The following is a 16,540-nucleotide window of genomic DNA, read 5'->3' as shown; positions in this document are numbered from 1 at the left end:
ATGTGCGCTGTATCACCCTGTATGTAGGGTGGATGGAGGGGTTAATAGTACAGTGCTATCTGCACATTGTAAAAAAATCTGCAAAATACTATATATTTGTGTCAGAGGTTGTGCTTTTTTAATTTCTAGAATAATGATGCAGCCATTTTATTTGATACTTTTGTGCTGATTCTTTTCCCCTCTATATTAAGGGACACTCTAGTCACCAGAACCACAACAGCTAAACGTCGTAGTTCTGGTGACTATAGTTGGTCTCTCCAGCAAGCGTTTCAGAGAAAACCCCAGTATTTACATTACTGCCAAGGAACACGTCTAGGGGCCGCTCATCATTACTAAAGTTTACTACTCTACCAGGTGTGTGGTGGAGGGCGTGACTGCATGCTGGGCGGGATCCAGGGGGCCCAAGTAAATGCTTGCCCAGGGTCCAATCAATAATAAAGGGAACCTGTCACCAGGATTTTGTGTATAGAGCTGGGGACATGGGCTGTTAGATGGCCGCTAGCACATCCGCAATACCCAGTCCCCATAGCTCTGTGTGCTTTTATTGTGTAAAAAAAACAATTTGATACATATGTAAATTCACCTGAGATGAGTCCTGTCCCTGACTCATCTCACGTACAGGAGTCATCTCATGTTAATTTGCATATGTATCAAATCTTTTTTTTTACACGATAAAAGCACACAGAGCTATGGGGACTGGGTATTGCGGATGTGCTAGCGGCCATCTAGCAACCCATGTCCTCAGCTCTATACCCAAAATCCAGGCGACAGGTTCCCTTTAAAGACAGCTCTGCCAGTGATGTCACGATCATTGGTCACATGGCCTAGTGAATGAGGCGGAGCTGCAATACCAAATACCTCCACTATATAATGTTCGGCGCTGTGCTTGGTGAGCTGTGGCGCTCACTTAAAGGGGTATTTCAATCTAAGAAAATGAAGGGCATATCGCAGGCATTGCCAACCTGAGGCTCTCCAGCTGTTACAAAACTACAACTCCCAGCATGCTCAGACTGCCTACAGCTATCAGCCTGCAGCAGGGCATGGTGGGAGTTGTAGTTTTACAACAGCTGGAGGGCCTCAGGTTGGCCATGCCTGGCATATCGCTTGGATATGTCCCCATTGTCTGATAGGTGCGGGTCTCACCGCTGGAACCCGCACCTATATCGAGAACGGAGCGAGGATCCTGGGCTTCCTCAGGTCCGGCCACCACCCAGCGCTCTCCCCATAGAAGTGAACGGGAGCGCACCGCGCATGACCGCCCCCCGCTCCCATTCACTTCTATAGGCCTGACGGCAATAGCTGAGCCAGCGCTTGGCTATTTTCGGTGACCTCATAGAAATGAATGGATGGCGGCTGCACATTCGCAGTGTGCCCTCCACCACATTTAGGGCTCTGTTCTCGGTATAGGTGCGGGTGCTAGCGATATGCCCCCAAGTGCCGCAGCCTCTTCAAACAGCTGATCGGTGGAGGTCCCGGGCGTCGGACCCCCAACAAATCTGAGGACAGGCCACCAATATGAAAATCCCAGAGAACCCCTTTAAAGTTTTGAAATGCCATACACTGACATAAATGCTAAAATGGGCTTTTGGTGCTACCAGCATTTGCATAGCGGCCCCCTCGCTGCCCAAGGGTGTATACACAGACCGCGGCAGCCATAATGGCAGCGGTCACATGATTTGCATACATGGCCGCATCCTCTACTTCACAGTAGCTGAAAGTGTCCGCCAGGTGTGGATTTGGCGCATGTACTTATGTTTTAATATTCCATATACCAATACTCGTCAGTGCGCGGCAGAAAGCGGCCGACGACTGGTCATCATCCTGGGAGACGCCATTTTGGATTTGCTGTTGGACTCTCCATTGCTGCTTGTGTTACAGAATCCATAGGGCTCCCATTGACTTCTATAGAAGCTGTATGGATCTGTGTGCAGTGAGCGCCCCCTAGTGGTGGCTGCAAATAGCTATAGTGTTACCATGAAAGGCTATCACTGTGAAGGGCAGCGCTTTTGTGTAAGGGATGACACTACAGATTGGGGGGAGGGGTAATGCTCACACTACATTATCAAACACTGTCACCTAATGCGCCCACAGTATGGGCAGTCAGTCACAACGTTAAAAATCTGGGTCATGTGTGATCCCCCCCCCCCCAACGACGCGAAAGGACCTTGATGACGTAACGATCACATGATCGTAACATTCCATCGCGCCTTAGTCAGCATCTGGTCACGTGACCATGACGTCAGTAAGGTCCTGGAACGCAGCATCGTTTATCCGCACAAATTACCTTTTTTTTGTTTTTGTTTTTGTTTTGTTCACGTGATACAAAAGGGACTACAGTTCCCGTGGTTCATAGCGTCATGCCATATAAGGCTTTTCATTATCGCATAAAGACTACGTCTCCCAGCGCGCAGCGCGGCGGGCTGGGTGTCACGTGTTCCGGCTGGGTGTCACGTGTTCCGCCCAGGGGCGCGGCGGATTGGTCATTAGTGAAAGGTCGGCGCAGGCGGCGGTGGCGGCAAAATGGAGGCCGCTCTGTTCATCTTCTCCCTGATTGATTGCTGCGCCCTCATCTTCCTGGCGGTGTACTTTGTATCCTTCATCTGTGTGTGGTGTTCGGGGGGGGTACAGCGAGGTTGGCATTGTAAGGGGTGGATCCTGCCCACAGGTGTGAGGGCTCTGGTGTCACCCAAGTAATGCTTAACCCATTAAGGACCAAGACATTTTTTTTAGTTTTTGCGTTTTCGTTTCCCCCCTGGAGCCATAACTTTCTTATTTTTCCATACACACAGAGTGTGAGGGCTTTCTAATATTGTATAAGATGTAGCGGGAAGCAGGAAAATAATCCAAATGGGCGGAATTGGAAAAAGTGATCCCGCCACAGGTTTATGGGTTTTGTTGGCATGGTGTTTCCTGTGCGGTAAAATTGGCCTGTTCTCCTCCTAATTTTTCCGCGTCACTACGATCACAGCGGTACTTTAAAAAAAATATATATATTTGTTGTCTTCCAGCTCTAATAAGTAGCGGCAGTAATTCATACAGTCACGAGCACAAGAACCACAAAGTTGGATCGGTCTAGATCACATGACCATACGAAAAGCGTTCACGAGACTGAGCGTAAACGAGGGGGTGTTGGGGACGAAGAATAAAGGGAGCAAAGTCATATTTATAGTTTTTCATGAATTTTAATACTTAAAAAAAAAAATCATTTGAAAGAAAAACATTTTTCTTTGCCTCGCCATATTCTTACCGCCTTAACTTTTTTTTTTAATTATTTATTTCATTTTGCAGCGTGAAGGACTTTTACATCCCTTTTTTATTTATTTTTCCCTGAGAGGCAATGTAAAAAATGTTTCACTGTCATAGCATAAATATCTTTTATATTTTAATGATTATTTTTTATTTTTTTTATTTTAATATTGAGGAGAAAAAAAATATTGAGGAGGAAAAAAATAATAATAATTATTATTATTATTATTATTATTATATTTTTTCTTTCCCCACTAAGGGGACTTTAACATTCAATAGTCTGATTGTTTCTCCCATAGACTGCAATGTATATAATTACAATCTATGTTTCCAGTGCATTGCACTACACAGCAGAGCTGACAGATCCTCTATACTACACCACACAGGAGAGCTGACAGATCCTCTATACTACACCACACAGGAGAGCCGACAGATCCTCTATACTACACCACACAGGAGAGCTGACAGATCCTCTATACTACACCACACAGCAGAGCTGACAGATCCTCTATACTACACCACACAGGAGAGCTGACAGATCCTCTATACTACACCACACAGGAGAGCTGACAGATCCTCTATACTACACCACACAGGAGAGCTGACAGATCCTCTATACTACACCACACAGGAGAGCTGACAGATCCTCTATACTACACCACACAGGAGAGCCGACAGATCCTCTATACTACACCACACAGCAGAGCTGACAGATCCTCTATACTACACCACACAGCAGAGCTGACAGATCCTCTATACTACACCACACAGGAGAGCAGTGCTGACAGATCCTCTATACTACACCACACAGCAGAGCCGACAGATCCTATATACTACACCACACAGCAGAGCTGACAGATCCTCTATACTACACCACACAGGAGAGCTGACAGATCCTCTATACTACACCGCACAGCAGAGCTGACAGATCCTCTATACTACACCGCACAGCAGAGCTGACAGATCCTCTATACTACACCGCACAGCAGAGCTGACAGATCCTCTATACTACACCACACAGGAGAGCTGACAGATCCTCTATACTACACCACACAGGAGAGCTGACAGATCCTCTATACTACACCACACAGGAGAGCTGACAGATCCTCTATACTACACCACACAGGAGAGCCGACAGATCCTCTATACTACACCGCACAGGAGAGCTGACAGATCCTCTATACTACACCACACAGGAGAGCTGACAGATCCTCTAAGGCTGATCACAGTATATTTGGGGACATTACATGACTGATGTTGCTCCTTGGTTTGACTCTCTGTGGTCTGTATCAGTGATGGCCAGTTCGCAGTGTTCGCCTGCGAACACATGCGGGCTGCCATTTTAAATCACAAGTCCGGCAATGCACAGGTAAGCCCTTACCTGTGCCGCGAGCCGGTCTGAAACAAATGCGGTCACCGGGAGCAGGCAGTTCCGAGAACAGCCGCCGGGGGGCCTTCATCGGGCTGTTCTCGGAACTGCCTGCTCCCGGTGACCGCATTTGTTTCAGACCGCTCGCGGCGCAGGTAAGGGCTTACCTGTGCATTGGCGGACTTGTGATTTAAGATGGCAGCCCGCATGTGTTCGCAGGCGAACACTGCGATCTGGCCATCACTGGTCTGTATATCTCGCTGCAGTGATTGAGCTCCTCTATTATGACGGTGACGTCCGGCGTGTCCCGTGTGTCTGTACTTTGCACGTTCGGAGGTTTCCGTCATACCTGATGCCATATAATATCGTCCTTATCGCTGGGCGCCAGATAATCACGCTCTCCGACTTAGAATGTGACTACATCAACGCCCGCTCCTGCTGCTCCAAGCTGAATAAGGTTTGTCGGGTGATCTTCTTCTTATTCTTCTTCATCCTTTTATCTGGGAGATGACCCCATGTTTAACTTGTTAATGACCAGACCAGAAAACATCATAAAGAGGACCTCTCACCTCTCCTGACATGTCGGTTTTACTAACTCCCTGCATTCCCCATGTAATAACCATTCTAGAGCATCTATTCTCATAACTCTATGATGTGCCATCCCTCTACTATTCCAACTAGAAGTTACGAGTGATTTACTGACAGTTTGCAACAGAGGTCCAGATGGCTGTTACCAGTTGGGGAAGGGGGTGTCCCTGCACCGTCTGACACTAGCAGCACTGATTTGATAGTGTCAGACTGGGAATGGACATACCCCTGACTGGTAACAGCAAATTCATTGCAAACTGCTGGTAATTCATTAGGCAACTTCTAGTAGTAGGAATAGTAGAGGAACAGCGTAACATGGAAGAATACATGCTCCAGAATTGTTAGAACATGCTGAATGCATGGAGTTGCTGTTTGTGTAGAAGGCTGCAGCCGGTCACCGGTCATGTTCCGTGTACCCCAATGTCGCTGCTGCCCAGCGCATGGACAGGGGCCACAGCACAGGTCACACAGGAGGTAATGGGTCCTTGCAAATCGGCGCTCTGATAACTACTTTAAGGAGTCTTGCTCCTGTGGCGGCCATCGCCTGACCAGGAACATTTATTGTAATGACCCATTTTCCTTTGTGACCAGCTGTGGCCCCATGATTCTCTGGATTGGTGGGGGTCCCAAAGGTCTGACCCCTTATCAGTCATAAGATGGTTGCACTGTATGATATGGGTACATCACTTTAAGAGAGACGGCCCGTGTTAGGATAGAACACTGGCGCTCAATCGGTGGCTGCTGTTGTGAAACTACAACTCCCACCGTCCATGTGCTAGGCGTTGTGGTAGTTCTGCACATGAGATCCCTAGTGGGAACCTTTAACTTTTGGTCAAAAGGCTGGAAAGTCCCATTTAATTTTTCTCGTGATCCTTAGTCTTAAAAGTTAAAATAGGTATTCCGGTTCTGTGAGCTTATCCCCCTGTCGACAGGACTATTAGATTCGCGGGGGTCCTACCGCTGGGACCCCCGCCAATCCATTTAACATGACCTTGAACCCCAAAGAGCATTCTCAGTTCTCTTCAGGCAGTATCTGCCAGTCCTTACCTATATCAGCAGACCCCCCCCCCATCGAAGGAGCTATAGTTTGTCACCATCTCGATTCTTCACTTTACTGGTCAAGCGTGTATTGTTTCACTCAGTAGTATTGGGGGCTATTCACACAACCTTGCAGTCCAATTCATTTCTATGGGACCCCAAAATCCACGCATAGCACACAGTGTGCTATCCACTTCCATATGTCCACGTAAGGCCTCATGCACACAACCGTTGTTTGGGTCCGCATCCGAGCTGCCGTTTTGGCGGCTCGGATGCGGACCCATTCGTGTGCTGTCCGCATCCGTGGCCCCGCTAAAAAAAAATATAACATGTCCTATTTTTGTCTGCGCTTTGCGGACAAGAATAGGCATTTATATTGCCGGCGCCCGTTCCGTTACACAAATTGTGGAAGGCAACACGGATGCCTTCCGTTTTTTGCGGATCCACGGTTTGCGGACCGCATAAAAAACGGCACGGTCGTGGGCACGAGGCCAAAAAGAGAGAACTTGTCCTATACGTGTCTGCAAAATGCAGCCCCATTCAAGTCTATGGTTCAGCAGAAATGAGCATTCCGCACAGAAGGCGTTCTGTGTCTTGACAATCCGTGTCTTCAAACTTTAATGTCACCTTTTGAATCTTTATTAAAAATGATACTTTCCATATTTTTTGAGGATCTGCAAAAAAAAAAACGGAAGACACACAGAAACATACCTTCCGCATTTTGCAGACATGCAAAACAGATGTGGAAGTATCAAGGAATAGTCTTTAGATTTTTTTTGCGGAACAATGTATCTGCATTTTGCAGACCGCAAACAACATACGGTGGTGTGAATGGGCCCCAGTCTAGTTGAGCCCTTGTTAGAGGCCACGTCCATCCAGCATCGGAAGCCGGCATTGCAAGCGGGGTCCCATACAGTATCCGTTCTCCCCGGTGTTCCCACTGGACTTTCCTTCCTTCCATGTTTCTGTTTCATATCGTTCGTCAGTGGGGCTGGTTCTTGCCGACAATTCACCCCAATGGAGGGTACGTTCTTCCCCGTGGTCTAGACCGTCTCAATCCTTTTAGGCTGGGTTCATAAGTGACTCAAATGCGGCTGGAAAATCTTGTTTGGCCTCTTCCATTCGGAAGGTGCCTGTCGGGGTAGTTGGTTACTCCTTCTTCTCCTCTCCCCCCCCCCCCCCCCCCAAATCCCAGTGTCCCGAGTTCTGCTCTTACTCCATTCAAACCTCCTGGTTTTTCAATCTTCTTCAGTGGGTTTTCTTTCACGATCTGTCCTTTCTGTCACAGGTTGTCTCTTTTGGCCTCTGCAGATATATACTGGTTGCTGGGTTCTGCATTCAGCAGCTTAAGGGTCCATTTACACACCTACATAATGGGTCCGCAATTTTGTGGAACAGGTGCGGACCCATTCATTTCATTGGGGCCTGTCCGCATCTGCACTTCCGTTCCTCGGCCCCGCAAAAAAATTGAGCTCGTCCTACTCTTGTCCGCGGCCACAAACAAGAAAGGGCATTTCTATCCTAGTGCCGGCCATGCACGGTCCGCAAAATTCGGAACGCACATGGCAGGTGTCTGTGTTTTGCTGATCCGCAAAACAGTTGCGGACGTGTGAATGGACCCTTACTGGTTGTTTTAAAGTCCCAATCGGCGCGGTCAGGGCAGCATCTGCCATGAGGCGAGATGAGCATCTCTCCTCAGCCGGCATCCGACCTACGTCCTATGGGGGAGGCAGTCTCGGCCCAAAGCTTATGAGGCAGTAGAATGGCGTAAGAGGTCACGATGACGTCAGAGTGATCTCTTGCACCAGGTCTCGGGCGGCGCGGTCACAACCGACTGTTTCCTGACTAGGTTTTGCAGTAGGAAGGCGAGGTGCGCCCCTGAGCTCTACGGATTGTTAATCTGGCGCTGATGCCTAGAGCTTCACCAGCTTCGGTATGTGACCTCCATCTGCACTACACCACACATGTCCTGCGTAACCGTCAGCAACCTCCTCCGCTCCAGCTGTTGTGAAACTACAGCTCCCAGCATGCTTCCTTAACGTCTGTGGGAGTTCCGAGAACAGCCAAGCAAGTGTGCATGTTGGGGGGCGTAGTTTCACCACAGCTGGAGTGCCGGAGGTTTCTGATCCCTGGAGCACAGCGTCTTCAGCTCACCGGCTTCACACATTGATCTCACTGAATGCGCCAGATGAGCGGCTGTTCTTATAAATACATCCCCCCCATGTTTAGGCCTCCTTCGCATGACGTATATATTTTGTGGTCTGCAAAATGCAGATCCCCAAAAAATACGGATGACGTCTGAGTTGCATCCATGATTTTTTTTATTTTTTTTTGCGGATCCATTGTAACAATTAGGGATGAGCGAATCGACTTCAGATGAAACATCCGAAGTCGATTCGCATAAAACTTCGTTCCAATACTGTACGGAGCAGGAGCTCGGATGAGCCGAAGTTATTGCTTCGCGAAGTCTCGTGAGACTTCGGGTAATAACTTCATAAATTTGTACTGTAAGTGGTACCTTGGAACCGAACCAGAGTTCAGGAAATGTTTTTTTACAGTAAAAAAAAATGTTATGAAGTTATTACGCGAAGTCTTGCGAGGCTTGGCGAAGCAATATCTTTGGCTCATCGGAGCCAATACATTCTAATACTGTACGGAGCGCTCACTCCGTACAGTATTGGAACAAGGTTTTATGCGAATCAATTTCGGATGTTTCATCCGAAGTCTATTCGCTCATCCTTGGTGTCAATGCCTATCCTTATCTGCAAAATGCACAAGAGTAGGACATGTGACAGATGGGCTGAGCTGCAATACCGAGCACAACCCCTCAGTGCTCCAGACAAAAAAAAAATTACCAGGAGCCAAATTAAATTTTTTAGTCGCCAAATTTAAAATGCATATAATTTAAAAAAAAGGACTTTGAGAAGATGAGACGCAGGTGACAGTGAGCCAGCACTACATATAGGAGAAAACAGCACCACATGCCTCTCACATCCAGGGACATCTTCTGGGGGACAAGGTGACTAAAAATGGCGAATTGAGTGGTTTAGAGTTTTTTTTTTCTGTTACTGCCTTCACCGGGCGGGAATATTTTTTAATATTTTAATAGCTCACATTTTTTGGGACATGGCGATATGTAATATGTTTATTCTTTATTGTTTGTAAATTTTATATGTAAAACTGGGAAGGGGGCCTTTTAAACTTTTAGTATTTTGGTGTTTTTTTTTAAACTTTTTATTTAATAACCATTTCTTCCCTTAGGGACTAGAACCTGGATCTTTTCTTCCCTTGTGCTATTCACCCTGATAGAGATCTATCAGGGTGAATAGGAGCTCACACTCTCCCTGCTGCCCTGTGCTCTGTGCACACAGCAGCAGGGAGCTGAACATGGCAGCCAGGGCTTCAGTAGCGTCCTGGCTGCCATGGTAACGATCTGAGCCCCAGCAGTGTAATCTGCCACTGCCACCACTGGAGGGGATGGGACCATGTGGCCACCATATAACAATGAAGGGGGGGGGGGGCGACGACGACGACTTGTGGCCAGTGATAATGGGGGGGGGGGGGGGGCTTTGGGGGGGGGAGCACTGCGCCACCAATGAATGTAATTAAAAAGAGGACCTTTGGTGGGTCCATAGAATATGAACTTAATAGCAGGCTGCATAGAGCGGCACCCAGGGATCTAAGTGCACTTACTATTATTCCTGGGCGCCGCTCCGTTCGTCCTCTGTGGCCCCCGGTATTTTCAGCATTCAGAGCAAGGAGGAGGAGACGCCAGTGTGTCTCCTTCTCCCTGACAGCAGCGCTGTCCAATCACAGCTCAGAGCCAGGGAGGTTTTTTCTCTCCCTGGCTCTGAGCTCTGCGCTGTGATTGGACAGCGCTGCTGTTATGGAGACAGAGAGACACTGGCGTCTCCTCCTCCTTGCTCTGAATGCTGAAAATACCGGGGGCCACAGAGGACGAACGGAGCGGCGCCCAGGAATAATAGTAAGTGCACTTAGATCCCTGGGCGCCGCTCTATGCAGCCTGCTGATAAGTTCATATTCTTTGGACCCACGAAAGGTCCTCTTTCATACAATTGTCTGCAGCGGTATCACAGACCCGGCACCCGGCCTCAATAACAGGGCATGCGATCTGTGGCACCTGAGGGGTTAATGGCCGCGGATCGCCTGCCCTGTTATTGAGGCCGGGTGCCGGGTCTGTGATACCGCTGCAGACACTTATGTTTTACATTCATTGGTGGCGCAGTGGCGACAGCTCCTCCCCTCCTCCTCCCTGCTATATCCCCATTGGTGGTAGTGGCGGCCGCGTCACAGTGGAGAGGGAGGGACTCCTTCCTTCTCCACTGTGCCGTGTGCTACTGAACTTAGGCTGCGCAGGATCGTGGCGGTAAGGTCGCAAATGGCGACAAGACTATAAAAAGTCTTGTCGCCATCTGCAAATTTTAAGGCGCATTGGCGACCATTTTGGTCGCCATCTGGAGCCCTGCCCCTATACAATGTACGGCGCTGTGCCTGGTAAGCCGCGGGGCGGCTGCGGCACTCCCTGGAGCGCCGCTGAGTGCTACGGCTGCCTCAGACGTCTGACCCCCGCCGATCTCATACTGATGACCTAACCTGTGGATAGGCCCTCAGTCTGAAAATCCTGGAAAACCCCTTTAAGTTTTAAGACAAGAATAGTAGTAGTAGTTTTTCCACCAGTTTGTGGCCAGTGGGGAGCAAAGGGAGTTTGTCTTTGTTAGGGAATGGTGGCATGTGTTTTTCTGTTTTTTATTCCTGTGTCGCATTCACATTGCCCCTCTTGTCCCTGCAGTGGGTGGTGCCGGAGCTCATCGGTCACACGTTGGTGTCTGTATTAATGCTCGTGTCCTTGCACTGGTTCATCTTCCTCCTGAATCTACCTGTAGCGGTGTGGAACATCTACCGGTGAGTTATCTACTGTGTTCAGATGGTCAGCCCTATGACTATAGCCTTACATTTTATTTTTCTGATACACTGCGCCAAATCCCCCCCCCCCTCCATAACACCGCCAGAGCATGATAGGGAGGAACATCAGTCTGATAGGGCATCACTTTAATCGTACCGACCCGGTGAATGAAAGTAACAGGTCAGTTTTACTGCACAGAGAAGGCCGTAAAAACACAACCCTAAAAACTGTGCGGTTCTTCCACCACTTTTGGAACTTTTTTTTCCCCCATCTTCCCACTACATCCTTTCCAATATTAAATGGTGCCATTAGAAAGTACAGCTTGTCCTGCAAAGATCAAACCCTCACACCCTTATGGCTCCAGGAAGGCATGGTTTAAAAGATGACAATGCGAGAAATGGAAAATCGCAGGGGCTGGAGGGGTTAAAAAGTGAATATATCAATTTCTTTTATTTTTTGTCAGCCTTTTTTGACTCTTATTTCTGTCCATGCAGTGATGTAGAGTAAGATCTAGGGCCCTTACACTCGACTATGTCCTCTGAGACATGCGGTCCGTGAGCGGCATTGATCGTGCGCACAGAAGTACACGGCATCATAGATTGCAATGACGCTGTGCACGTTGGGCCGCCCGCGGGGCTATTGTCCCGCACTCATAAGATCATTTGGGCGGCCCGACGTGCACAGCGTTATTGCAATCTATGATGCCGTGTACTTCCGTGCGCACGATCAATGCCAGTCCGGGACATATGGCCGCTCACAGACTGTTTGTTTGTCTCGGAGGGCATACGGTCGTGTGCAAGGGCCCTTAGTTTTATTGGCGGCACATATAAGGCTACTTTTACACTCGCGTTTGGGGCGTATCCGTCATGGATCTGCACAGACGGATCCGTTTAGATACAACAGTCTGCATCTGTTTAGAACGGATCCGTCTTGAACACCATTGAAAGTCAATGGAGAACGGATCTGTTTTCTATTGTGTCAGAGAAAACGGATCCGTCCCCGTTGACTTGCATTGTGTGTCAGGACGCATCCGTTTAGCTCCGTTTCGTCAGACGGACACCAAAAAGCTGCAGGCAGCCTCCAAAGCGGAATGAAGACGGAACGGAGGCATTCTGAGCGGATCCTTTTCCATTCAGAATGCATTAGGGCAAAACTGATCCGTTTTGGACCGCGTGTGAGAGCCCTGAACGGATCTCGCAAACGGAAAGCCAAGACGCCAGTGTGAAAGTAGCCAAAGTCGGGACAATTTTTGAGGTTGGGATGGAAAAATTATCTTGCATTTGGAAACTCGCTGCATGGGATAAAGTGCCATTTTAGTATTTCAGACCTTTTTGAAGTGCATTAGGGATTTTACTGGCAGACGCAGCAAGATGGCAGGAGGTGCTAGTGGTGGGACAGTGAGCCCCCTTCTCATGTCTGTTTAGATGCCTCGTTACTATTGACTGTGGGGTCTGTCGGCTGATGCAGGTGGGTTTCAGCACCTGCCCTATGTGGAGTGAGCTCGGCTCCTGATATACGTATACTGGCGATCAGTGATGCACACGTTCTTCATCGTCGTTAGGGGGTTAATCGTCACAGCATTTTGACCGTATCGAACTAAGTTAACATGGATTAGGTGGATTTGCTTCTACTTTGACAAAAGCTTTTCCGTCACCCCTTCCTTTTTTTTCATACAGGTTTATTATGGTGCCAAGTGGAAATTTGGGGGTCTTTGATCCGACTGAGATCCACAACCGGGGACAACTCAAGTCTCACATGAAAGAGGCCATGATCAAGCTGGGATTTCATCTACTGTGTTTCTTTATCTACCTGTACAGGTCGGTGGTCTGCACGTCTGATGTCTTGCGTATTAATGATTAGTTTTATATATATATATATATATATCATTTTTAAAAGCTGCTTGCCTCGTGGGCAGCCATATTTTGGACATGCTCTTTTTTCCTATTTTTGTCGACTTTATAGCTTCTGCTATGAAGTGGGAGTCAATGGAGAGAAGAGTGTCCGTAGACTAATATGGTCTCCAGGAAGGGATGAAGAGCAGCCCCTCGGGGCAGGGGAGCTGCGTCCAGTGCCGTATCTGTGTGTATAGTATAACTGCCTTATCTAGACCTCCAGCTGTAAAGATGTCATTAAAGGGGGTGTTCCCCTCTCATACATTGCTGCCATCAATGTCAGCTGCAGGTCCCACCTCTGGGACCCACTCCAAAACGTAGAATAGTGTTTCCCAACCAGTGTGCCTCCAGCTGTTGCAAAACTACAACTCCCAGCATGCCTGCACAGCCAAAGGCTGTCCGGGCATGCTGGGAGTTGTAGTTTTGCAACAGCTGGAGGCACATTGGTTGGGAAACACTGACGTAGAAGACCACACCGTGCATGATGTGCTCATCATTCACTGCTATGGGCGTTCCAAAAACATCAGAGCGAGTGCATTTGGCTATTTTTTTGGGGGGAATGCCTATAACCGTAAATGGAGGGAGAAATGAAATTCAGAGATTCTCATCCACTTTGCTGGTACTGTACACCACTGCACGTAAATCGGTGACGACAAATCCACATCTAATCGGTCACGTGACCCCCGCAAAGTGTCCATTGCAAACAGTGAGATCTGCAGCATAAATTGACGTGTTTCAGATCTCTAATCCGCACGGCAGGTCAATTTACGCTACGTTTTTTTGTAAGCAGTGTGTGGATGACGCTTCTTAAAAATCTCGCGCTGTTTGCTGGTACTGTACAATACTGCCGATGTGCTGCACAAAAATTCAGCAGCTTATTCAGTCACACGTGGACATGGCCTAAATCCTACCGTCTAGTGCCGAGATGACTCTGTCCCAGTCTACACGGCAAAGCTTAATTGTGAAAATGAGCTGCAGAAATTAGGAGATGTCAGCTTGTTGTGGGGGGGTTTTTGGTGCTAGACGACGGCATGAATCCCAGCAGGAGAAATCCATTTTCTGCTTTCTTCTTCTGGGATCCGATCCTGCTTTTGTCAGTATGTGATGGACGCGTCTGACCGCGTAAACCTGCTCCGCTGGACATGAAGTGTTCACCCTCTTGCATTATTTGTCTTTCCAGTATGATTTTGGCCCTAATCAACAACTGAGATCCATCGGCACGGCAACAAGCAGCGGACCTTTTAAACGCGGGAGGAGCCAAAAGGAACAAGTAAAGACGAGGAGATTGATGCACGTGGTTTCGTGCAGAGTATTTTTTTTTTCCCTTTTTTCATATTTGAACTCCATAATTTTTTTTTGTTGTATTTTTTTAACATAAAAATATTTTAAAAAAGGAAAGAAAAAAAAGAAAAGAAAATCAAGTCGCTTGTGTTTTTTTTCAGGCTCTGATTTGGGATGTGAGAATTTAATGGGCCTCAAATTAAAAAAAAAAAAGGGGGGGGCGGGAGAGCTGTTTCCCAAAGTAACCAATCGTAGTACAGCTTTTATTTCCTCGGGATATGAGACGTGATGTGACTGGTTGCTTTGGACCTCTGCATTTTGTGTATTTTTTTTTTTATATATATATATATATATATCCATGATGGCCTCTTGTGTCTCCCGTTCTCGCCATTTTTAATCTGGAGCACTGAAAGACATGACCAGCATCCAGGGGGAGGGGGTCCCGTTTTTAGGCTGCACTAGCTGGGAAGTGACATGAAGGTCCCAGAGATGTTTACACAGCTTTAGTCCAACCTGGCGTTCTCCAGGAAAACTGCAACTCCCAGCATGCCTTAGGCTGTCGGAGCTTACTGAGAGTTGTAGTCGTTGCAGCAGCAGCTGGAGAGCCACCAGTTGGCGAGCACTATGGACGGCTGGTAAAGCAATAGAGCAATGCTGCACTTTGTAAACTACTTTTCTTTGGAGAGGATGATGTTGGTAGTTTTCGGGGTTCTTAGGGTGAATTTGTACTTTACGATCGTTGCTTTCCATTAAAGTTGATCTGTCCGTGGGACCTGCATTTCAGTGTGTCGAGTGATCAATATTTTCTGAGCGGACCCCACCATTGGGGTATGTTCACAACCTGGGAGATTTGCTGCAGAAACTTCTGTTTTGAACTGATTTTTATTTATAAAAAAAATTCCTGCAATTTCCGCACTGAAAACCTGCTGGCAGCGGAGTCCTTTCAGCCTCCCATACATCTCAATGGGAGGCAGCACTGAGGATCGCGGAGCAGCGGCTTATGGCCACGGTTAGAAGCCCAAAATACGTGATCCTCAGCGCTGCCTGCCATTGAGATGTATGGGAAGCTGAAAGGACGCAGAATTTTGGCGTGGCTGTTCGTGCCAAAATTCCGGTCATGTGAACGTCACCTTAAGCTTATCCAGCTGATCAGACACTTGTTATCCTGCGAATACGGGGATAATTCTTAAATTTCAGGACAACCACTGTAAAGGAAGACTAATGCTGCGGCGTGCAGAGGATCCTGGTGTTCACTCTACTGCTTCCATTTTTGACGGATCCTAATTAAAAGCGTTAGTGGTTTTGGCTATTAGGGGCAATAAAAATGTGCTGATCCTTTGTTATACTTCAGAGCTGAATTCACAATTTTGCTTGTCAAAGGATACAGCCCACCAATCGCCAAAAATAAGCCCTGTGCTTTCAATTAGGGAGTGTTGGACTGAGCACTAAAGCCTTTACACAGTGACCCCACCAGCAGAATAGTGAGTGCAGCTCTGGAGTATAATACAGGATGTAACTCAGGATCAGTACAGGATAAGTAATGTAATGTATGTACACAGTGACTGCACCAGCAGAATAGTGAGTGCAGCTCTGGAGTATAATACAGGATGTAACTCAGGATCAGTACAGGATAAGTAATGTAATGTATGTACACAGTGACCCCACCAGAAGAATAGTGAGTGCAGCTCTGGAGTATAATACAGGATGTAACTCAGGATCAGTACAGGATAAGTAATGTATGTACACAGTGACTGCACCAGCAGAATAGTGAGTGCAGCTCTGGAGTATAATACAGGATGTAACTCAGGGTCAGTACAGGATAAGTAATGTAATGTATGTACAAATTGACTCCACCAGCAGAATAATGAGTGCAGCTCTGGAGTATAACACAGGATGTAACTAAGGGTCAGTACAGGATAAGTAATGTATGTACATAGTGACCCCACCAGCAGAATAGTGAGTGCTGCTCTGGGGTATAATACAGGATGTAACTCAGGATCAGTACAGGATAAGTAATGTAATGTATGTACACAGTGACTGCACCAGCAGAATAGTGAGTGCAGCTCTGACATATAATAGCTGTTGGTCGGTATAATGCAAGCAAAACATTTACCTTTCTTGCCACTTAAAAAAAAAATCCTAGTGGCAGCTGGGCATATACCCATGGTGCTGTGTCCCCCAATGCTTACTATGAGAAAAGGA

The 16,540-nt window shown here is 47.5% G+C and overlaps 1 protein-coding gene across 1 annotated transcript; it reads left to right on the top strand.

Annotated features, from left to right (window-relative positions):
- The first annotated feature begins 2,455 nt into the window (after positions 1–2,455).
- CNIH4 (cornichon family AMPA receptor auxiliary protein 4) lies at positions 2,456–15,116 on the top strand. The gene is made up of 5 exons (XM_040430569.1): positions 2,456–2,589; positions 5,004–5,072; positions 11,052–11,164; positions 12,842–12,982; positions 14,238–15,116. The coding sequence occupies exons 1-5, from the start codon at positions 2,521–2,523 to the stop codon at positions 14,263–14,265; spliced, it is 420 nt and encodes a 139-aa protein (XP_040286503.1). The 5' UTR covers positions 2,456–2,520; the 3' UTR covers positions 14,266–15,116.
- The last annotated feature ends 1,424 nt before the right edge of the window (positions 15,117–16,540 follow it).

Source organism: Bufo bufo, chromosome 4 (genome assembly GCF_905171765.1).
Source record: "Bufo bufo chromosome 4, aBufBuf1.1, whole genome shotgun sequence".
Classification (NCBI taxonomy): domain Eukaryota; kingdom Metazoa; phylum Chordata; class Amphibia; order Anura; family Bufonidae; genus Bufo; species Bufo bufo.
The sequence above is the reverse complement of the archived record's forward strand: the minus strand, read 5'-3'. Positions and strand labels throughout refer to the sequence as shown.